At 35.2% G+C, this 25,545-nt stretch overlaps 1 protein-coding gene across 1 annotated transcript in view; it reads left to right on the top strand.

Moving 5' to 3' along the window:
- The window catches only part of LOC149795087 (protein RRP5 homolog), a 135,652-nt gene that overhangs the window by 99,704 nt on the left and 10,403 nt on the right, over nt 1-25,545 (top strand). The window contains exons 27-37 of the mRNA XM_089964797.1: nt 713-806; nt 1,187-1,269; nt 5,946-6,008; nt 7,396-7,480; nt 10,100-10,183; nt 12,263-12,362; nt 13,974-14,214; nt 15,811-15,936; nt 19,880-19,969; nt 22,004-22,089; nt 22,886-23,112. Of these exons, the coding sequence (XP_089820923.1) occupies nt 713-806; nt 1,187-1,269; nt 5,946-6,008; nt 7,396-7,480; nt 10,100-10,183; nt 12,263-12,362; nt 13,974-14,214; nt 15,811-15,936; nt 19,880-19,969; nt 22,004-22,089; nt 22,886-23,112 (1,279 nt within the window). The remainder of the gene's footprint in view (nt 1-712; nt 807-1,186; nt 1,270-5,945; nt 6,009-7,395; nt 7,481-10,099; nt 10,184-12,262; nt 12,363-13,973; nt 14,215-15,810; nt 15,937-19,879; nt 19,970-22,003; nt 22,090-22,885; nt 23,113-25,545) is intronic.

Consider the following 25,545-nt stretch of genomic DNA (forward strand, 5'->3'; position numbering starts at 1 on the left):
GGATACATTTTGTGCCAGATGCCCCAACCCCTCGTATAAGGGATGCCTGTTGTAGCAGATGTCCCAGCCCCAAATTAAAGGTGGTCATACAAGAGAACAGGCTTGAACTTCTCTGAATTTCACCATTAAAATCAATCTCTCTATAAATGACACTTGCCCACAAAGGACATATATTTTGGTTCTCAAGCATACATTTGTATGGCACATCTTGACAGAAGCCCTTGATTAAGGTCAGTGTTAAAGTTTCTTATATTGAACTCTGTGATAAAGTTTTTTTTTTACATTCTTTTTATGCATGTCTTTCCTAGCTAAATAAAATGTTATAAAAAGGAGAGGGTCTCATATTCATATTTATTGCTGTCATCTTCTTGCTTTAGTTGAATGTCATCAGATGTTTTATTATATGACTTGTAACTTGCCATGATGACCATCCTGAAACCTTGTTATCACTGCTGTGCTTGTTGTTTAGATTTTAATGTCATTTTTTGGTGCATGACAGGCTATAAATCAAGTAGGAGTTAGTACCTCAGAAAGGTATTGCTTCAGGTAGAACATACAATGAAAGTATCTGATATACACTTGCATAGTGTTACTTCAGAGGGTACTTTGTCATTGTCTTGATCCACACATTTTTAAATAATTCATGTACTTTCAAATAATTCATGCACTTTAAAATATTTCACATACTTTAAAATAATTTAAATAATTTCAGAGTGAAGAGTGTGCTTCCTACACAGATGAACATCACTATAGACGATGTGCCAGGCAGAGTTCATATCACCGAGTCTGTCGATGAGATATGTAATGTTAGTAAATTTGTAATGAATTTTTGTTCTTGATTTTCCAAATTTTTGTTTGACAATCTTTCAGTAACTGACATGATTTGTTAGTTTAACTAACCTCATTGTATGTTTTATCTCAGATTCTTATGCATGTTGTTTGTTTAAGCAAGATTATGCTAGCATTAGCAGGATTTCCTGGTTCACCAAAAGAAAAAGTTTGTTTTATAATCCTTATTCTGAGTGTGTCATAAAAAATCCATTATACATTACTGCTTTTTTTATGATGATGATTTTGGTTCAGAGTTTAATTTGCAACATATTTACAATACAACTTGATTTTCATCATGATGATATATTGTTTTCTTCTGCTTTAACAATACTGTTGCTGTACCAATTTTTTGCAGGGATTGAATCCTTTTAGGAACTACATTGAAGGGATGGAAATACAAGTCAGGGTCATCAGGTTGAAAGAAATAAAAACTTCAAGGTTAGTAAATTCCAATGATACATATGGCAACAACTGTCATAATGAACTTCATTGACATTGTTATGTGGCAATATTTTGGTAATATCATGACATAACCTTATGCAGATGATTATGATAATACAGTGACATAACTTTAGGCTTATAATATTAAACATGCCAATACCATGATACAACTTTAGGCTTATGATAACATTAAACATGGCAATACAATGACATAACTTTATGCTATGATAACATTAAATATAGCAATACTGTGGGATAACTTTTGGCTTAAACATGGTAATACCATCACAAAACCTAGGCATACAATAAATGTAGCAATACCATTACATTACTTTAGGCTCATGATAACATTAAACATGGCAATATTATGACATAACTTTGGGCTTATGATAACATTAAACATGGCAATACTATGACATAACTTTGGGCTCATGATAACATTAAACATGGCAATACTGTGACATAACTTTGGGCTCATGATAACATTATTACATTTCATCCTGCTTTTAATATATGTATCAAGAAATCTGTAAACCTTGTACAATTAGATAATGTTTATCAAGAAATATGTAAGCCTTGTACAGTTAGATAATGTTTATCAAGAAATCTGTAAACCTTATACAGTTAGATAATGTTTATCAAGAAATCTGTAAACCTTGTACAGTTAGATAATGTTTATCAAGAAATATGTAAACCTTATACAGTTAGATAATGTTTATCAAGAAATCTGTAAACCTTGTACAGTTAGATAATGTTTATCAAGAAATCTGTAAACCTTGTACAGTTAGATAATGTTTATCAAGAAATCTGTAAACCTTGTACAATTAGATAATGTTTATCAAGAAATCTGTAAACCTTGTACAGTTAGATAATGTTTATCAAGAAATCTGTAAACCTTGTACAATTAGATAATGTTTATCAAGAAATTTGTAAACCTTGTACAGTTAGATAATGTTTATCAAGAAATCTGTAAACCTTGTACAGTTAGATAATGTTTATCAAGAAATCTGTAAACCTTGTACAATTAGATAATGTTTATCAAGAAATATTTAAACCTTGTACAGTTAGATAATGTTTATCAAGAAATCTGTAAACCTTGTACAGTTAGATAATGTTTATCAAGAAATATGTAAACCTTGTACAGTTAGATAATGTTTATCAAGAAATCTGTAAACCTTGTACAGTTAGATAATGTTTATCAAGAAATCTGTAAACCTTGTACAGTTAGATAATGTTTATCAAGAAATCTGTAAACCTTGTACAATTAGATAATGTTTATCAAGAAATATGTAAACCTTGTACAGTTAGATAATGTTTATCAAGAAATATGTAAACCTTGTACAATTAGATAATGTTTATTAAGAAATCTGTAAACCTTGTACAATTAGATAATGTTTATCAAGAAATCTGTAAACCTTGTACAGTTAGATAATGTTTATCAAGAAATCTGTAAACCTTGTACAGTTAGATAATGTTTATCAAGAAATCTGTAAATCTTGTACAGTTAGATAATGTTTATCAAGAAATCTGTAAACCTTGTACAGTTAGATAATGTTTATCAAGAAATCTGTAAGCCTTGTACAGTTAGATAATGTTTATCAAGAAATCTGTAAACCTTGTACAATTAGATAATGTTTATTAAGAAATATGTAAACCCTGATCTGCTTATACAATGTACAGTATCAGATTGTGTCAGTTCTCAGTCCAGTACATATTAAACACAGGTAAATATGCTAAAATGCTCTGTCCAGTTACATACACAGTAAAGACTGGTAAATAATATACAATGCTCTGTCCAGTTAGATTCACATTAAAGACAGGTAAATGTGATAAAATGCTGTCCATTTAGATACACATTAAAGACAGGCATATAGGATACAATGCTCTGTCCAGTTAGATACACATTAAAGACAGGCATATAGGATACAATACTCTGTCCAGTTAGATACACATTAAAGACAGGCATATAGGATGCAATGTTCTGTCCAGTTAGATACACATTAAAGACAGGCATATAGGATGCAATGCTCTGTCCAGTTAGATACACATTAAAGACAGGCATATAGGATGCAATGCTCTGTCCAGTTAGATACACATTAAAGACAGGCATATAGGATGCAATGCTCTGTCCAGTTAGATACACATTAAAGACAGGCATATAGGATGCAATGCTCTGTCCATTTAGATACACATTAAAGACAGGCATATAGGATACAGTGCTCTGTCCAGTTAGATACACATTAAAGACAGGCATATAGGATGCAATGCTCTGTCCAGTTAGATACACATTAATGACCGGGTAAATATTATGCAATGCTCTGTCCAGTTAGATACACATTAAAGACAGGCAAACAGGGTACAATGCTTAGTCCAGTTAGATACACATTAAAGACAGGCAGGTAGGATACAGTGCTCTGTCTAGTTGTTGTTGTTGTAGGGTTTAATGCCATTTTTCAGCACATGATAGGCTTTACATAGTGGCCAGTATTAATGGTGGAGGAAGAACCCGGGAAAACCCTGGAAAGAATCACCGACCCATGGGAAGCTAATGGCAAGCTTTCTTACATACACACATTGTCCGAATCCTAGACTAGAACCCACGCAGAAAGAGGTGAGATGGCAGTGATCTGTTATGGAGAGCGCTTTAGACCACTCGGCCACGCGGGGCCCCCTGTCCAGTTAGATAAACATTAAACATGTAAATATGATACAGTCCTCTATCCAATTAGATACACATTCAGTATGTATATATGATTTAATGCTCTATCCAGTTAGATATATTTTAAACACATGTACATATAATGCAATGCTCTTTCCAGTTAGATATATTTTAAACACATGTAAATATGATTCAATGATCTTTCATTAGGTAGATCTTAAACATGGGTAAGTATAAGAGTCCTCTGTCCAGTTATTTACACATTAGACATGTTTAACTGTGATGCAATGAAAGCATTGTAGATTTCATTAATTAAAATCAAAGCACTGGCATTGTAAATATTTTGAAATAGCACACAGTAACAAGTGATTTCTATATTACACATAGTAACACATGTTACTTGTACACAATAATAAGTGTTTTCTAAATTACTCAGCCACAAGTATTTTCTACTTTTCACTCAATAACAAGTGCTTCCATATTACATGCAGTACAAGTGTTTTCTCATTACATGCAGTACAAGTGTTTTGTTTTCTACATTACATGCAGTACAAGTGTTTCCTCATTACATGCAGTACAAGTGTTTCCTCATTACATGCAGTACAAATGTTTCCTCATTACATGCAGTACAAGTGTTTCCTCATTACATTCAGTACAAATGTTTCTTCATTACATGCAGTACAAGTGTTTTCAACATTACATTCAGTACAAGTGTTTTCTACATTACATTCAGTACAAGTGTTTTCTCATTACATTCAGTACAAGTGTTTCCTCGTTACATTCAGTACAAGTGTTTCCTCATTACATTCAGTACAAGTGTTTTCTACATTACATGCAGTACAAGTGTTTCCTCATTACATTCAGTACAAGTGTTTTCTACATTACATTCAGTACAAGTGTTTTCTACATTACATGCAGTACAAGTGTTTCCTCATTACATTCAGTACAAGTGTTTTCTACATTACATTCAGTACAAGTGTTTTCTCATTACATTCAGTACAAGTGTTTTCTCATTACATTCAGTACAGGTGTTTTCTACATTACATTCAGTACAGGGGCCCCGAGTGGCCGAGTGGTCTAAAGCGCTGTCCGTTACAGATCACTGCCATCTCACCTCTGTCTGCGTGGGTTCGAGTCTAGGATTCGGCCAATGTGGGTATGTGAGAAAGCTTGCCAGTATCTTCTCGAGGGTCGGTGGTTCTTTCCGGGGATTTCCCGGATTCTTCCTCCACCATTAATACTGGCTGCCATGTATAGCCTATCGTGTGCTGGAAAATGGCGTTAAACTCTACAACAACAACAACAATATTCAGTCAAGTGTTTCCTCATTACATTCAGTACAAGTGTTTTCTACATTATATTCAGTACAAATGTTTCCTCATTACATTCAATACAAGTGTTTCCCCATTACATTCAGTACAAGTGTTTTCTCATTACATGCAGTACAAGTGTTTTGTCATTACATGCAGTACAAGTGTTTTCTCATATGCAGCACAAGTGTTTTCTACATTACATGCAGTACAAGTGTTTCCTCATTACATTCAGTACAAATGTTTCCTCATTACATGCAGTACAAGTGTTTTCTACATTACATTCAGTACAAGTGTTTCCTCATTACATTCAGTACAAATATTTCCTCATTCCTTGCAGTACAAGTGTTTTCTACATTACATTCAGTACAAGTGTTTTCTACATTACATTCAGTACAAGTGTTTTCTACATTACATTCAGTACAAGTGTTTCCTCATTACATGCAGTACAAGTGTTTCCTCATTACATGCAGTACAAGTGTTGAGTCTAACTGCAAACTGCACTGATGCAGATGTGCCATATCATTAGTGCCATGATCCTGGTCTGTGCAGTTTATTAGGAGTAATTAGTAGAATAAATAACACAGACCCTGATTTGCAGGCAATTATGTTAAGGCAAATCAGGATCTTTGTTATTTTTATTTTGACTGGACTTTTAAGCGAGCATACACAATACATGAAGCAGACATTTTGTTTTCTTTCAGATATTTACCAATTACACATCGACGTTTCAAGAAAACTATACCAGAATGCACTTTAAAACCAAGGTAAGAAAAATCCATTAAAGAAAAGCATAGATGTTTGCATATATATGATTTTAGTAATCACTGTAATGACTACTGTAAATTTATTTTTTCATTTTTTATTTCTTTATTTATATTTAGGGCTGTAAAACCATCAAAAGTGATGGTTTTAGTAATGGGTTCATGCAGGATTTCATGGAAAGTGTATCCAGCAGCTTGGGTATACAGTGATATCTGTATACTATGGATAGAAGAGAGGATGGTTAAGTCCTTTATACATGGGTGTCTGTTATATAGAGAAGCATCCCAACACATAAATGACCATATTTCTGTTAGTCATTGCACGTGTATGCATTCCTTATACAAACATAGATTTGGGTTATTCATTCTTTTATCATTAGAAGATTTGATAGCTGCATTTCCCAGCAAAATGGCATATATTTGAGACAAAGGCATGTAATGATTTTTTTCTTTTCCTCGACAAAAATAATTAAATTATTTTCCAAAAATATGAAATATTTAACTGTTTCCCTCCCATCCATAGTTAACACAAGGGATTGCAAACAAAGTGTCAAGCACATCGAAAGGTCAGCATGACACAATTGACTGTACCTAGCCTATCCATAGTTAAAATAAAAGACTGGCAAAACAAGTATTGAGCACACAAAAGGGTCTCATATGACACATGCAGCTGTACCCAGACATCCTTAACTAACAACAGGCTGGCAAAACAAAGTGTAGAGCACATACAAAAATTCAGTGTGATACATGCAACTGTATACAGGCCAGGCATAGTTAACACATGAGCAGGCAAAGGAAAGTGTAGATCTCAGCAAACTGTCAGCATGACACATGTTACTATACTCAGCCCATCTCTACTTAATGCAAGGACTGGCAAAACATTCTATCACAGTCCTTTTTTCATTACCAGACAATTCGTGCCTAATAGAAAACAAATGAAAAGCAAAGCGATTATTTGAAGAGTGCCTGTTTAAAATCTGTGTATAATCAATACTGTTTTTCTTGTACCTGAAAATGTTGCCTGTTTAAAACAGGCTTATACCTGAAAATGGTGCTTGTTTAAAACAGGCTTATACCTGAAAATGGTGCTTGTTTAAAACAGGCTTATACCTGAAAATGGTGCCTGTTTAAAACAGGCTTATACCTGAAAATGGTGTCTGTTTAAAACAGGCTGTAATCAGTAAGGTCTTTATTATCTCCAAAACTAAACAAGTTATACTAGGTAATTATGGTGAACTTCTGCAGTAAGATTATCATTTTATGTAGTACCCAAAAATATGCTCATCATGTTACATTAAGACTACCTTTGGATGGGAATGCAGCTTTAGGGTCGACTTTAGTGACGACAAATTCAGAAGTCTTGTTTATGTGTTCTTGTTCTACATTTCAGTCTCATAGCAGCCAAAGGTGACAATTTTGGAACAGAGGAAAAGAAACTGTGTGCTGGAGAGAAGGTTCTTGCCTTTGTTGAAGATGTGAGTGGGGTTATGTGAACAATTGTTAAATGCAATTAATGCTGGATGTTAGATATGTTGCAAGATTAACTGTACTTCATTTCTTCACAAAGACAGCTTTTATCAGGCTGTGAATATTCCTTAGGAAGCCAACATATGAGGGTCTTTCTCTGAAATTTTACCCAAACATAACACATTTGGAGTATATCAACTACCTCTCAAAGCCAATGTTTAAATGTTGTCCAGTTGCCAAGGAGGAAGCTGCATGAGAGTTATCTTTCCTTGGATGTAGGGTTTAATGTGAAATCCTGTCAATTTGTCATTTACTACTACTCCTTTTGCTATGAAGCAGGCCTCAGAAGTACCAAATCTACTTGTGCCTTTTCATCCCTTGAAAAATCCTTTGAAGTTTTCATATATCTGGGAAGTATACTCCAGCTGTTATTTTGCTGACTGTATACATCTCTATGAATATTTTGCACTTGCTTATTTGGTCATACAATACGTTTATCAGCACCATCTTAATTAAGGCTATTTTTATAAGGCTGCTTGTTCTTACCACTCAACAAACAAGAGAAAATATTTCCGCTCAGGTTCTTTTGTCCTATATTTAGTGGCTTAATCCACTGAGCATAATGAGCATTTCTCTCCAAGCTGTGTCCATGTCTAAACAGGGTGCTACCCTAACCCATATCTTACTTAATACTTCATGTACAATAGCAGACTGATGACAGGACGAGGTCAGGGGGAAAGGGATGTAACTCATTGTGAATACCTATTCTAATGTTTTATCCTCAGGTAACGTATTTGGAGAGGAAACTTATTTTTGGAGTAAAATATGCCCAAGTCATCCGTTGCATCTCTGGAAGAACATGCATATCTGTGCCAGTAGTAAATGATGAATTTGCACAATATGGTGCTATCCAAGGGGAGATCACTCATTTGACTTCATCCTTGACATGTAGATTACATTTTTGCACTTAAAAAAAAACTAGTCGGGGAAGGCCGAATTTGCAAGGTAGTGGATATACTCATGTATTTGGATCTGCTAAGTATTGTTAAAGAAACAAACAGACTATAAAAATATTGATGCTTCATTTTGAACCAGATGTTTTCAGATTTATGTTTACATACATTTCTTGTTTGGAACCCAGACAAAAGGATAGAGCTGTAAATATTTTAAAGTAGTATTACATGAGCAGAAGATTATATATTTAAAATGTTACCAAATAAAAGAAAAATCTCAAATTAAAATGTAAGGTAGTCACAGACCCTAAAATGAGTAATTTTACCAGCAAAAATGAAGACAGAATGCAACAGCATTTGCACGTTAATTGCTATCATGATGTTATTTTTATTTACTATAAATTGACTAATTTAGGACAGGATATAAAGCAATAGTTTTCTTCTATTTTCTAGCTTGAAAATGTTGACTTGGGTAAACGCATTTGCATTTCTCAACAGACAGATTAAAACAAATAGATATGAGACTCTAAGTGAAATAAAGATGGTAGCCAAAATGAGGATATGATAACTGAAATGCGGTAGTGAGTGGAATGCAGACAAAATGAATTCCTTGCAAATGAAGCTCACTTTAAATACATATTTGGTAAAATTGCTCATTTCAGTGTATGAATGTACAACACAACTTCTTCTAAAAGCAAACAACAAAACTTGCTATAATGAACTCCTAAATATTACAGATACCCTCCTTTGGCTCATAAATTACATAAATGTTGATTGGCTAAACAAATGACACATCTGTTGATTTACCTCACAAATGACATACCTTTTAATTGACTCCACAAATGATATAGCTATTGACTCTACAAATGACATACCTGTTAATTGGCTCCACAAATGACATATCTATTAAATGACCTCACAGATGACATATCTGTTGATTTACCTCACAAAATGATATACCTTTTGATTGACTCCTTAATTGAATACCTGTTGACTCCACCAAAGATTAACTTAACAGATAAAATATCTATTGATTGACTCCACAAATAATGTACCTGTTGATTGACTCCACAAATGATGTACCTGTTGATTGACTTCACAAATTATATACTTATTGATTGACACCACAAATAACATATCAACTGATTGACTCCACAAATGACGTATCTACTGATTGTCTCCACAAATAACATATCTATTGATTTCACAATAACATATCTATTGATTGACTGCAGATGATGACCTATTGATTGACTCCACAAATAACATATCTATTGACTTCACAATAACATAACTATTGAGTGACTCTACAAATAACATCTGTTGACTCCACAAGTAAGATATGTATTGATTGACTCCAGTAATGACATATCTGTTGATGGACTCCACAAATAACATACCTATTGACTCCACAAGTAAGGTATCTATTGATTGACTCCACAAATGACATATCTATTGATTGACTCCTAATAAGGAGGTTTGTTTCTGAGATGACACTTTTTTCTTTATTGCAACAGCCTAATGTAATATTGAGGAAGAAGATATTTACTGTGGGTTTGACATCTTTTCTAAGTAAAATTTCATCAAGAGAAATATAGAAATGATGAATCATTAATGATAAATATATTATCAAACAGGTCAGTAAATAATGCTTTATTTGTTATTTTCCTTCAGTACTCAGCTAATATACTTTGGATGTATGTGACAACTAATATTAAAGGGAAAGTTCATTTCTTTGACATCTCAAACGACTTGAGGGTAAGTTATGATTTTTCACTCTCGTTTTAATATACCCGTTATGATCATTAGGATTAAAAGGTATTTGTGTGGTATATTTACATGTGATAGTGGACACCCCAAAAGAAATACTTTTTATGATTTTGTGGAAAAAATACATTTTTGTTTATACTTAAATTTAAGGATTTGTGTTTCAGACTGTGCATAATTTGTAAATGTTTAATTTTGTGGATTAAACTTTTCAAATACCTAAAATAAAGTATACAAATGAGCAAAACTATGCGAGATCAATTGGTGGTCACTTGAATGGTTAAAACATTGCTACTAACTGTATGAGTACAAATGAAAACCTGCCAAGATCAACATTAAACATCAACACTAAGCCTGTTGGTCTGTGTACTTTTACTTAAAACACTATCCATAAAGTTGTGCCATCAGTACATTCTAATGACCATGGTACTAACACAGTTGTTTAAGATCAGTAGAATTTAACTAAGTTCAACTTGCTTTGATTAATTTTATCATTCTATATGTGAACCTAACACATGACAAGCTCTGCCCTGCTCTATGCATTTAGCCTGCATTGTCAACGTTCAATGTATTCAGAGCTCATCAAAGTGCACAGATGCTAACTAAATTTAATAACAAGAGAGTCACTCGTTTGTTTGTGCCTGCATCATGTATAGACCAACTTTAACCATGAGACTTGACCATAAGCCAAGACTACAAAGTAGAAATAATATTACAATTCCACAACTCAACTGATATGCTGAACATATCATGGAGACTGTCATGGGAAAAATTTTCACTGGTGAAGACTTATGTACTGTATTAGTGGACATTTAAACCTCATCAATCGAGGCAATTTACCGTGAATGGATAATTGTGGATCATACAAAAATGTGTGAAAGATTGGACCTAATTATCCTTGGCTTGGAGAATGCTGAATTTGTTTATTTCATTAATTTCAGGATTATTTACCAAACATGTTTATTTGCCAGGTGATTTGATTAACATGATGTTAATCAGTGGTTATACCTGACAATCAGTGAAGTGTGAGCTTCAGCACTATTTTGTATTTAGCTCATTTGCATAATGGGGCCCCGAGTGGCCGAGTGGTCTAAAGCGCTCACCGTTATGGATCACTGCCATCTCACCTCTGTCTGCGTGAGTTCAAGTCTCGGATTTAGCTAACATGGTTATGTGAGAAAGCTTGCCAGTAGCTTCTCGTGGGTCGGTGGTTCTTTCCAGGGGTTTCCCGGGTTCTTCCTCCACCATTTATACTGGCCACCATGTATAGCTTATCTTGTGCTGAAAAATGGCGTGAAACCCTACAACAACAACAACAACATTTGCATAACATTTCATTTGTAATTGTAATTCAGGCAATAGTTCTAAGTGTTTTTAATAAGTCTTTTTACTCTTTTGGATGAAACATGCATGGATAATATGACATGCATTCAGGAGGATTTAAATTTCTCAACAACATTTTCACATGAATGATGGATTGTTTTGAATATGTGTTATATATAATTTTGATGTTTGGTATAATTTGTTTTTCTGTTTTTCTTTTCCAGTAATACTTGTGTTTGAATACCTTATGCATATTCTTGTTCTCTCTGTCTTTACTGATCGCACATTATATTACTTAAGGCGTTAAGTGGAAATTCACAGCCACTGGATAATTATATATGTGCATTGAAACAATATAAAATGCTTCCTAATTCTTTTCATTTGGTTAATAGAAAACAAACACATGGAAAAGGTAATATTTATTACAGTATTACAGTAATATAGTTGATATATTAATTGATTTTTTAAATTGTTGGGAAAGTTTCTGAAAGGAAATAAGTGGGTGCTCGCTATCACCACTGTCTAAGTTTTTGCTGAGACTTAAAATTTATGGTTTGTGGCAGCAACATAATCCATGAAAATTGTTGCCCTTTAAAAGTTACTGAAGCCACACTATTTTATAACCAACAGTATCCAGGTGCATTTTTCACACACACCCTTATTCCTAATAATATTAATCACATGTAAAACATTTATTTGACAAAACAACCAACCAAAACATATATATTCCAAAACTGTGTTTTACAGACCCTTGAAAATCCTGCGATGTTCTTCAAGCCCGGAAATGGATACAACGCAACAGTAGTAGAAGTTATTGATGAATCACTGGTACAGTTGACTCTCACAGGTAAATTGAAAAAAGTTTTCTTTTTCAGCTTCAGATTTTTCAGACATTTTCAATAGACAGTGTACAGAAATTGCTTTCCATTGACTTGAATGCAATGGTTGTATTCAGTAAGTAGCACATTAAGTGGCAAAATGGTTGTAAGCCCTGTTAGATAGGTCAGTCTGTCTGTGTTATTCAGAGAATAAACAAATGTTCAAGAGAAATTGGGCATCACAGAAGGGCATTATTAAAGGGGTCAGTCTGTGTTATTTAGAATAAAAGCTAATGGTGAATAAAATATGGCATCATTAAAAGAGGTCAGTCCTTGTTATTCAGAACAAAAGCTAATGGTCAAGAGAAATAAGGCATTAAAGAAGGGTATTATTAAAAGGGTCAGTCTATGTTATTCAGAACAAAAGCTAATGGTCAAGAGAAATAGGGCATCACAAAAGGGCATCATTAAAGGGGTCAGTATGTCTGTCTTATTCAGAACAGAAGCTAATAATCAAGAGAAATTGAAACCTAGCATTTGCTTGGTAGTTCTCTAACTGTACACCAATGCCATCTCTCTTTAACCGATCTGCATTACATCCTAGCAGTACTTGATAGTCTTCTAACTAAACACAGATACCCTCTCACTTAAAGCTAACAGTACTTGGTAGTTTTCCAACTAAACATATATGCCCTGTCTATTGAACCAAACTGCATTCCAACCCAGCAATGCTTAATAGTTCTCTAACTGAATATAGATGCCCTCTCTCTTTAACCAAAGTGCATTCCAACCTTGTAATGCTTGGCAGTCCTTTAACTGAACAACCATGCCCTCTCTCTTGAACCAAACTGCATTCCAACTTAGTAGTGCTTGACAGTTCTTTAAACAAACTGCATTCCAACCTAGCAGTGCTTGATAGTTCTCTAACTGAATACGGATGCTTTCTGTCTTTAACCAAAGTGCATTCCAACCTTGCAATGCTTGGCAGTCCTTTAACTGAACACCCATGCCCTCTCTCATGTACTTAGCAGTGCTTGGTTGTCCCCTAACTGAACACAGATGCCCTCTCTCACAAACCTAGCAGTGCTTGGTTGTCCCCTAACTGAACACAGATGCCCTATCATGAACCTAGCAGTGCTTGGTTGTCCCCTAAATGAACCCATATGCCCTCTCTCTGCACCAAACTGCATTCCAGTCTCGCAGTACTTGGTAGTCCTTTAAATGAACACAGCCCAGAACTCTAACATCAATATTTGTTTTACATGTGCAAGCTGATATTCAGGCACCATGTATACAGATTCGTCAAGAATAAAATCAGCATCCATTACAAGGCATTTGTGACATATTTCTGCTTGAAATTGAAACACAGACATAGCATAATTGTTTGGAATAACTTCCCCCCTCCAATTTAAGTAGAATGATTAAAACACATGGGGTTCCATAAGAGAGAAAAAAAACAGTTGTAAAGGTGTTAGCTAGCTGATGTAGCAGACTCATAAATCAAGTTTCTTGACATAAATTGAATCTGAGATCTGGAGGTTGCTAACACTGTTTTAATAAAGCATTATAAAGAATGTTATTTCCTTGTATACAATACATTTGCTATTATCTTTTCAATTGTATTTTGATCCTGAAAATAGGTTCTAATATAGAGATGAAAGAGGGTTGTATCACTAAAGGAAAGATAGTGGGGATATCAGAGGGTTTGGGACTGACTGTTTTGCTGCCACACTCTTACAAAGGATTTGTGAGTTTAACAGACCTCCAGGATGAATTCACAGACTCTCCAGTTAAAGCACATCATGTGGGCCAGGTTGTTAAATGCTATGTGCTTACCATGTCAACAGGGAACAGATGTAGGATATCTCTACGAAAATCAAGGTATGTGAATGTGTGCAGAGAAGTCCAAGAATTTGAAGTGAGATAATTTTAGGGATCATATTCATTTCAATTTAGTTTTATTTACTGAAGCATTAATATGCATATCATGCTGGTATGTTAACATGCCTCTCAAGATGGTACATTAACATGCCTCTCAAGATGGTACATTAAGTCCTCATGCTGGTACATTAGCATGCCTCTCAAGATGGTACATTAAGTCCTCATGCTGGTGCATTAATGTGCTTTTCATAATGGTACATTAACATGCCTCTCAAGATGGTATATTAACATGCCTTTCAAGATGGTACATTAACATTCCTCTCAAGATGGTACATTAACATGCCTCGCAAGATGGTACATTAACATGCCTCTCAAGATGATACATTAAGTCCTCATGCTGGTGCATTAATATGCTTTTCATAATTCTACATTAACATGCCTCTCAAGATGGTACATTAACATGCCTCTCAAGATGGTACATTAACATGCCTCTCAAGATGGTACACTAACATGCCTCTCAAGATGGTACATTAAGACCTCGTGCTGGTACATTAACATGCCTCTCAAGATGGTACATTAAGTCCTCATGCTGGTGCATTAATATGCTTTTCATAATGGTACATTAATATGCCTCTCAAGATGGTATATTAACATGCCTTTCAAGATGGTACATTAAGTCCTTATGCTGGTGCATTAATATGCTTTTCATAATGGTACATTAGCATGATGCTCGTGATCATACAGTAACGTGCCTTTTTGCATTTGGTTTATGACCAAATAGTGTTTTTTTGGCACTCTTGCTACCACACCGTTACAAGAGGTTACTGTGACCCACAATTCACAATTTTCTGTGTTTGATTATTTTTATGTTTTGCTCATGACTGTAAGAGATTTTGACATGCCATATGTATTCTATACAATGATTATTCAAAGTCTAGATTTTAAGAACTGTACAATTAATTTTTTAAAATCTGCTTGTTTTGGTATAAAAAAGATTTGTTTTAATTAATCAATATGTCTTCTCTGCTCTGTATGTATATGTTATGTGTGTGGTTTAACATGATGCTGTATATGTAGTGTCAATAAGTTATAATAATATAAAGATAAAAAAGCAAAGCAAAAGGTTATAGTTCAAAATTGGGTCAAGATTTCTATTTCAGAATTCAGAATAATCTGTAATTTGTGCAGTTTGATGTTTACAATTACTGCTGGAGACTAGGAGGGGCAAGCAGTGTTATCATAATGTACACTCTCATTCTATAGCCAGCTTTGAGTATGGCAGTGTTATCATAATGTACACTCTCATTCTATAGCCAGCTTTGAGTATGGCAATGTTATCATAATGTACACTCTCATTCTATAGCCAGCTTTGAGTATGGCAGTATTATTATAATGTACACTCTCATTCTATAGCCAGCTTTGAGTATGGCAATATTATCATAATGTACACTCTCATTCTATAGCCAGCTTTGAGTATGGCAATGTTATCATAATGTACACTCTCATTCTATAGCCAGCTTTGAGTATGGCAGTGACATACATGTACATCCAGTTAAATTTTGCATCAAGGTCATTTTTCAGATGTTTCTGTTCTAGGTTAAAGCCATGTACAAATCTCTCTGATGTGAAGGATCCTGACATCCAGAGTTACTCTCAGTTGACCCATGGACAGGTCCTTAGGGGCTACATCACCAGAAAGATGCCAGACCAGCTGGTTGTCAGGTATGATGGTAAACACATGGCGTTCATAGAATCATTTAAAGATTTGAAACCTTTATTTTGAAATACTCAGCAAATTTTCATAGTGGTAAATGGACAACACCTCTTTATGGTGGTAAATCCACAACACCTTTTCATGTTGATAAATGGACAAATTTTCATGGTGGTACATGGAAAGGAATTTTTGGGGGCAGTAATGGACAACAGCTTTTCATGGTTATAAACACAATTTGTCATGGGGGTTAATGGACAACATTATTTCATGGTGGTAAATGGATAAGATATCATGGTAGGGTAGCAGCAAGTCTTCATATTGGTAAAAGGACGAGTTTTCTTGGTGGTAAATTGACCATATTCCAACCACTGTGGGATTCTTGTTCATGTACATCCACATCTGACTCTTAATATTTTCTGTCAAAGGCTGGTAAAGATTTTAATCCAGGCTTGTGCAGCCTTTGGCTCACAAGCTGATCCTTTGACCTAGTTTTACAGGTTTATTTAAAAATTGCTTATCCAGTCTGCGTTTTGGAGGAAAATACACATGCCTATCTTAAGAACGTTAGGAACTATAAATAATAGAAGAACGGTTAATTTTATCCAGTGAAGTCAAGCTCGTTAATTCTGGTTCTGGCCACCAAGTAAGCAATTCTGTCTACAGCACATGATTCATTCTGTAGAATCGACCACTTTTGTTTATTTTAATTTTCGTTGAGGTTGATTAATCAGTTTATGAATCTTTAGCATACAATTAATGAGTTATCAAGACACAGTTTGTGAGTTTGACAATGTAATCTATGAGTTATGTATTTTCAAGAGACAATTTACCAGTTATCAAGATACAATTTATAAATTATCAAGATACAATTTATGAGTCATTAAGGTATAATTTATGCATTATCAAGAGACATTTTATGGGTTATCAGATAGAGTTTACAAGTCATTAAGATACAATTTATGAGTTATGAAGACAGTTTGAGTTTCAAGATCTAATTTTTGAGTTATCAAGATACAAGTTATGGGTTATCAAGATACAATCTTTAAGTCATTAATATACAGTTTAGGAGTCATTAAGATACAGTTTAGGAGTCATTAAGATACAGTTTAGGAGACATTAAGATACAGTTTATTAAAAGGTTAAACTTTTATACACAAAGCAAATAGTTAAGATATGAAAGATGATGAGTTGGGATGAGATAGGTGAATGAATGAATGGGAAAGAAAGAAATAATAGTTTTAACAGTGTTCCTGTGTGATCAGAACTACCAAATTATTTATGATTATTCCACTGTGCTTTTTAGTGTTTCTCTGTAGTCAGAATTACAGTGATCCCCTCGCCTACAAGGCCATCCTTTCTGCAACAGTATAATGGCCCTCGCCTACAAGGCCATCCATTCTGCAACAATAAAATGGCCTTTTAAAATTATAGTGATCCCTCAACTACAAGGCCATCATTTCTGCAACAGTATAATGGCCTTTTAAAAGGGGTGGATTTTCTAGAGGGGAGTCACACATATTACAGTGATCCCTCGCTTACAAGGCCATCCCTTCTGCAACAATATAATGGCCTTTTAAAATGGGTGGATTTTCTAGAGGAGAATCACACATATTACAGTGATCCGTCGCCTACAAGGCCGTCCCTTCTGCAACAATATAATGGCCTTATAAAAGGAGTGGATTTTTTTAGGGGAATCAAACATATTACAGTGATTCCTCACCTACAAGGCCTCCCCTTCTGTGACAATATAATGGCCTTTTAAAAGGGGTGGATTTTCTAGTGGGGAATCACACATATTACAGTGATCCCTCGCCTACAAGGCCTCCCCTTCTGCAACAATATAATGGCTTTTTTTTAATGGGGTGGATTTTCTAGAGGGGAATCACACATATTACAGTGATCCCTTGCCTACAAGGCCATCCCTTCTGCAACAATATAGTAACCTTTTAAAAGGGGTGGATTTTCTAGAGAGGAATCACACATTACAGTGATCCCTCGCCTACAAGGCCATCCCTTCTGCAACAATATAGTAACCTTTTAAAAGGGGTGGATTTTCTAGAGGAGAATCACACGTATTACATTGATCCCTCACCTACAAGGCCATCCCTTCTGCAACAATATAGTAACCTTTTAAAATGGGTGGATTTTCTAGAGAAGAATCACACATGAGTTGTAATTATGAAATGAGAAGGTCACAGCATATTCATCACATGAATGTCATGGAATTAGATTGTCACAAACTTACTAACATCATTTTAAAAGACATGAATATCATTAATATGTTTTTACAGTTGTCTAAATAATAATAATAATAATAATAATGATGGTAATAATAATAATAATAATAATATTAACATTTTTAACAGAGCACAATAATTCTTTAGAATCTTTAGATATGAACTATTCATTTGATTTTGCTTTTATTTTGTTTTACATACTTTTTCTTTTGTCTTTTTTTAAGAATGTCTTGTGTTTTATAATTATGTCTTCAAGTTCAGCATCATTTTTAACATGGCCATAAGCCATTTAATCTGTGGAATGTAACCATGCAGTTTGTAATGTAATGCTCAGTTTGGTTGGTTTTTGATTGTCAAAGCTGGTCACTCTTATAGTCACTCTTTACCTTTATTGGTTGATGATCAGTGTCACAAAATATGTGAGCTGTCAGAATTAGTTGACTGGTTAGAATTTAATCAGCTTAACCTGTCTTACATTAGGTCTGTTCTGGCAGAAACATGTTTGGGACCCTGGGAAGGAACTTTAAATGTGGAGTAGTCACCCATTGATGCACTGTTTTTGTATGATTTTTGTATGAATTTTAGGGGCAATCAGAGTACCCTGGCGTACATTTTATAAAAAATGCCTTCAAATGGAACAGCCCTTGGGGATAAGTTCAGATAACTTATGGTGGTCTTCATGTTAGAGGACCCATAAAGGGTGGTCTGGATGTTAGAGGAACCATGGAGGGTGGTTTTCATGCTAGAGGAACCATGGAAGGTGGTTTTCATGCTAGGGTAACCATGGAGGGTAGTTTTTATGCTAGAAGAACCGAGGAGGTGGTTTTAATGCTAGAGGAACCATGGAGGGTGGCTTCCATGCTAGAGGAACCATGGAGGGTGGTTTTAATGCTAGAGGAACCATGGAGGGTGACTTCCATGCTAGAGGAACCAAGGAGGGTGGTTTTCATGCTAGAGTAACCATGGAGGGTGGTTTTGATGCAAGAGGAACCAAGGAAGGTGGTTTTAATGCTTGAGGAACCACAGAGGGTGGTTTTCATGCTAGAGTAACCATGGAGGGTGGTTTTAATGCTAGAGTAACCATGGAGGGTGGTTTTAATGCTAGAGTAACCATGGAGGGTGGTTTTCATGCTAGAGGAACCAAGGAGGGTGGTTTTAATGCTAGAGTAACCATGGAGGGTGGTTTTAATGCTAGAGGAACCAAGGAGGGTGGTTTTCATGCTAGATGAACCAAGGAGGGTGGTTTTCGTGCTAGAGGAACCAAAGAGGGTGGTTTTAATACTAGAGGAACCATGGAGGGTGGCTTCCATGGTAGAGGAACCATGGAGGGTGTTTTTCTTGCTAGAGGAACCATGGAGGGTGGTTTTCATGCTAGAGGAACCATGGAGAAATGGACCACATCAGCATATGTGCCTTGATAATTTGAAATGGCTGGCAGCAGATTCTGTTATTATATAGAAAATAATTATCAGTAAATTCAGGCTTTTGTCAGTTTATGTCTCGAGTCCAAAATATATTTGAGATATCTTTATCTGGCAAGTCTCAAGTTTTATGTCAGCAAAATTAGTCATGATATTTAGCATGTAAGTACATTGCTCATTTTGAATACCAGCATTGCATGCCCTTTTGGAAAAAAGAATTATACTTTACTGAATTTTCCAATCATATAGTGTAAATAAGGTCCGTGTCACTTTCCTATATCTCATCATTGCAGTGTTGGCCATGATGTAGCAGGATTTGTGCAGTTCAAAGACTCAGCAGAGGACTATTTCCCTGGAAAAGTAGTCACTGTACAGATTATGAGGTAATTTTATATTAGGCACCCTCGTTTGCTCCCTCTGCTCAAATTACCCTTATTCTCATAGTACACCCTCATGTGCCCTCCTCTTCCTAAACTTTCATATCATCATGGTACACCATCCTCATGTGGCCCCCTTCTCACCAGACTTGTTATCCACACAGTACACCCTCATGTGCCCAATTTCTTACCAAAGTACCCTTATCCTCATATGGACCTGTCTCTGCAAACTATCCAAATGTGTCGCCCTCTTCCCAAACTATCATTATTCTCACAGTACATCCTAATTTGCCCACCACTCCCTAAACTACCCTTATCCTCATGTGCCTTCCTCTCCCCAAACTATTCTTATCCTTATTGCCTTCCTCTCCCCAAACTATCCTTATATTCACAGTACATCCTTATGCGCCCACCTCTCCCCAAATTACCCTTACCCATGCATGATGTGATGTCAAATTTCAGCTTTGTTTCTGTAACACCAAGTTCAAGTTCTTCATTGATGTAAGCATATACATGTTTTTGGTCATTACAGAAATAAATACGTAACAAACAGATGAATAAAAAAAATATGTAAGCACAATAAATTTGCTTTGCAGAGTTATCACACAGAAAACATGTTGTAATGCAGACTGCTCCAAATGCCTAGTGGTTACAGTGTCTGCCGCGGATGCAGAACTTGTGGGTTCAAACCCCAGTTGAGTCATACCAAAGACTTATAAAAATGGTATAATAGCTGCCTCGCTAGGCACTCAGCATTAAGATGTTAGCATTAGGACTGGTTGGCCAGGTGTCAGGATAATGTGACTTGGTGGGACATTATGCTACATGTCTGCAGGATGATGCCCCAGTGCTAGACATCACTATAAACTGCCACACTACAGACATCATAGCACATGACTGAAAAATTGTTAAAGCTATGCTAAAAATCCCAAAACACACACACACACGCATGATGCAATGCATATATTGTTATAACACAGAAGGCCTGATGCACATACTACAGTATTGATATCAAATACATATTATAATTAATTATGCCATAATTTCTTACAAGTCAGCAGCATGGTTATAGCATCATTCAATTTCCCATAAGTTTGTAATTTAAGCATGTAAAGAAAATTCCATTTTTAAATACCTTTTGCCAGAATGTTAAAAAAATTTAGTTTTTAAAATTTCAACATTTCCATTAACTCAACTCTAAGTCCACAGTTTCATTATTTAAACAGCTTTTGAGGGATTCTCTTATCATTCCCATGTATTTAGGCAATACATTACACACTGGTGAAATCTTAAAGCAATACAGCATTGGGCACTTGTTATTGAAAGAACAATTCAGCATCACAAAGGTTAAGATTTGAAGCAGATATTATAGACCCCATTCTGCCAGCACATTTTGTGAAGGTATGTCTGGGTCTACAGTGTTAGTACTTGAGTGCCCATTATACAACAGATAACATATATACTCAAATATAAGTCACTGTTGAGTGCCCATTGTACAAAGGGTTATGTTTATATTTCAGTATAAGTCACCATTGAGTGTCCATTATACAAGCGGTAATGTTTGATTATGAGTCACCGTTGAGTGCCCATTATACAAGGGGCAATGTTTATACTTGATTATGAGTCACTGTTGAGTGCACATTATACAAGGGGTAATGGATATAATTGAATGTAAGTCAGATCTAACTGCCAACAGCACAGACCTACATCTATCAGCACATAATATACTTACAGACCTGGTTCTCCAGTTTGCTAGAAATAAGCAATGGAATAAAAACATAGACCAGGATATTCTACACCAGTAGGTCAGGGCATGTGCTGTTTGCATTTTGCAGATAAGAAGATATATTACATTCATTTTCATACTGGTTTATGAATTTACCAAATTTAAAATTCTGATTGACATACCTGTAGTGAATAATTCTCAGGAAAAGTTCTCTGTTGGAAAGAAGTAATTCATACAAAGTGATTCTCAACATTCCCTCTGTGATTTTTTGTGCCTGAAAATGCAGCTTTATGATTCTTTCATCTTTTATGTAGCATATCACAGGGAAAACATATGGTGAAGATGTCCTTTTTTGGGCTTGATGTTGAGGAAAGAAAAGACAAGAAGAAAGTTCCTCAAGGTATAGCTTCCATTTTTTTAAACTGAAATACAGATGTAATTAATGGTCAGCCATACAGGTGTAATGGTCAGCCATACAGATGTAATTAATGGTCAGCCATACTGATATAATGATCAGACATACAGGTGTAATGGTCAGACATGCAGGTGTAATGGTCAGCCATACAGATGTAATGGTCAGTCATAAATATGTAATGGATAGACATATAGATGTGATGGTCAGCCATACAGGTGTAATGGTCAGCCATGCAGATGAAATTGTCAGTCATACAATGTAATGGTCAGGCATCAGCCACAAAGATATAATGGTCAGCAATACAGGTGTAATGATCAGTAATACAGATGTAATGGTCAGACATACTGATGTGATAGTCATCATACAGGGATAGTAGTCAGCAATATTAATGGATTCCTCAAACTTGTATTTAAGACTGTTGTTTGTTTGTACTTGGTTGAATTGAACACCCGGCATTGCTCCAACTTGTGTTTAAGACCTGGAAAAATGTTTCTAATTATATGTCCAATCTTGTTGGCCGGAATTACAGATTTCTTGGATAGATATGCTTTTTCCCTTGGGTGTGCAAATTATCAGTATTCTATTTAGTAATCCTTATATATATTTGCTGATGGGCAGAAGCAGAAAATCTTGGGTGCAGAATTAATTATCCAGATATATTTTTATTAATTTCATCAGAAACAATACAAACAAAAACTTAGAAAATTCTGAGTTATTGAAAGAAAGTAGCTGAAAGATGATCAGTTTAATAATATAATTCTGGCATATTTATTTTAATCAGACAAAAAGAAAACTGCAAAAAGGAAGAGGAAAGCATTCCTATCTGATTCTGCAAGTACTGTCAATGTAAGAAAAGCAAAGAGAGACAAATCCGCAGAATGTGACATGGCTAAGAGTATGGACATCACCAAGAAAGTTGGTAGGTCACTGTCATCAGGTGTGAATGTCAGTGACACAGATAGTGGAGTTGATATCAAGCAAGAGTCAGATTCGGAGTCAGATCCCAAGGTAAGACTCAGCATATTGCAATTTTTGTTGTGTTTGTTGCTGTTATTCTCATTTGTATTGAATTGGATATCCATTTTTGTTATAGTTGGGTCATAACAAGGTTTGCTTAATTATAATTTAATATTTTCTATACATAACATTCATGAAGACCTTTTTGATTTGTATCTAAATGCTTTTTTTTAAGTTTCAAAAATAATATGATACCCTCATTCTGTTCACCCTTCTATTTATCCATAACTTATTCTCTTAAAATACAGACCACTTCCATCTCACTTCTGTCTGCATGGGTTCGAGTCTCGGATTTGGCTAATGTGGGTATGTGAGAAAGCTTGCCAGTAGCTTCTCGTGGGTCGGTGGTTCTTTCCGGGGTTTTCCTGGGTTTTTCCTCCACCGTTAATACTGGCTGCCATGTATAGCCTATCGTGTGCTGAAAAATGGTGTTAAACCCTACAACAACAACAACAACAACAATTCTCTTAAAATACTGGCTGGAAATTCACCAAGCTTGGAATCACTTGTCTATATCATATGGTAGCCATATATTGTGGATTCCAGGTTACAGTCTCAAAGTTAGGGGAAAGGTTAGATTAGAAGGTTTAAATCAGCGGTCTCAAACTCAAACCAGCCTGAGGGGTGCATGAGGGTATTTTCAATGGCCCACAGTCCACACCATCTTTGTTATAACTTATGTCACCTTTTGATGCCAATCATTTTGTGGGCCACAGGATACGGCTTGGCAGGCTGCATGCTGCCCGTGGGCTGTGTGTTTGAGACCACTGGTTCAAATGATACTTAAACAAATTAGGCAATATTTAAAAAAAAACAGGAAGGAGATGTGCAAAATATCAATGTTATTGTAGTCCTTCACTTAGGAAAACAACATTGTAAAATCATGTATGTAAAGGGGAACTTAATTATAGTTTATGATGGTATTGGACTAATTAGAAGTATCAAGAATGTTCCACACATCTGAACTTAAAAACTAGAAGTATCAAGGATGTTCCACACATCTGAACTTAAAAACTAGAAGTATCAAGGATGTTCCACACATCTGAACTTAAAAACTAGAAGTATCAAGAATGTTCCACACATCTGAACTTAAAAACTAGAAGTATCAAGGATGTTCCACACATCTGAACTTTAAAACAGAAGGGATACTGATTTCAACCAGTTCATTGATCACTCAGATCATTGAATTTGGGTGAAAAAGTCAAACTGTGAATGGAAGTATCTGTATTTGATTGATCCAGTAATTTTATGTTGAACGTGTAAGTAAATATTAATATGTTGTATACAGTTGACATGTTATGGGAAGAGTGTGTGATTTGGATTTTTAATGTAGCTTTGAGTTTTTCAGGGATTTTGCTACGATGTCTGCAATGTGGCAGTTTATAATGATATCTAGCACTGTGGCATCATGCTGCAGACATGTAGTATCATGTCACACCTAGTCACATTATCCTGACACTAGGCTGACCAGTCCTAATACTAACCTCTTAATGCTGAGTGCCAAGCGAGGCATCTGTTAGTACCATTTATTTAAGTCTTTGTTATGACTCAGCCAAGGTTCGAACCCGTATCTGAGGCAGACACTCTAACCATTAGGTCACTGGAGAGGTGACATTTTATGGAGCAGAAAGAATAGAAACAATAAAAATGATTAAGATACTAGAATTAAATGCTAAAATTCATGACAAGATTTCAGTTTACACTTGACATATATCGGAGAACTTTTCATGTGATGAAATGATAACTTAGCTGTGATGGATGGCCATTTTATGTGTAGTCTTGTGAAGACAAGTGTCAGAGTGTCTTGATCAAGGTAATCTCAGCTGACTTGGATTCTGTTTACACCTATGCTGTTAGGTTATTAACTTTTATCACCCATTAAGCCCTCATTGGTCATTGATTGACAGTTCATTACATAGGTTTTGACTGCAAAAATTCCTTTAATTTGACTGTTGGGAATCTTTTATCTTCATTTAATTAGATTGGGATTTCTGAATGACAAATTACATACAGTGGCACTCACTAACAGTCTAGTATAAAAAATCATTCTTCTCTTTATATCTCTCTGTCTCCTTATTACATTTATTTTTTTTCTATAAAAAGATAATTGAGTTATTCATAATATGATTGTAACTAAAATGTATGAGATTTTATTAGATTATGATTCTGATTTCTGTTAAGCTGTTACTTTGTTTAATGATTTCATTGTGTTCAGCAGGTTAGTTTCATTTATAGATACTTGCACATTGTAATAAGCAAAAATTTGGGGGACGCGGTAATAGCCCATGCAAGCAAATAATCTGGATAATTGATGTTTTACTTTATTTGAGACTATAGCATCAGTTGTTGGAATTTATAAATTGAAATAAGGGAAACTTCCCTGATACAGCCCCTCTGTTGCATGACTTGTTCTGCAGACCATTT

This window comes from Sinohyriopsis cumingii, chromosome 7 (genome assembly GCF_028554795.1).
Source record: "Sinohyriopsis cumingii isolate HCF-2022 chromosome 7, ASM2855479v2, whole genome shotgun sequence".
In the NCBI taxonomy this organism is placed as follows: domain Eukaryota; kingdom Metazoa; phylum Mollusca; class Bivalvia; order Unionida; family Unionidae; genus Sinohyriopsis; species Sinohyriopsis cumingii.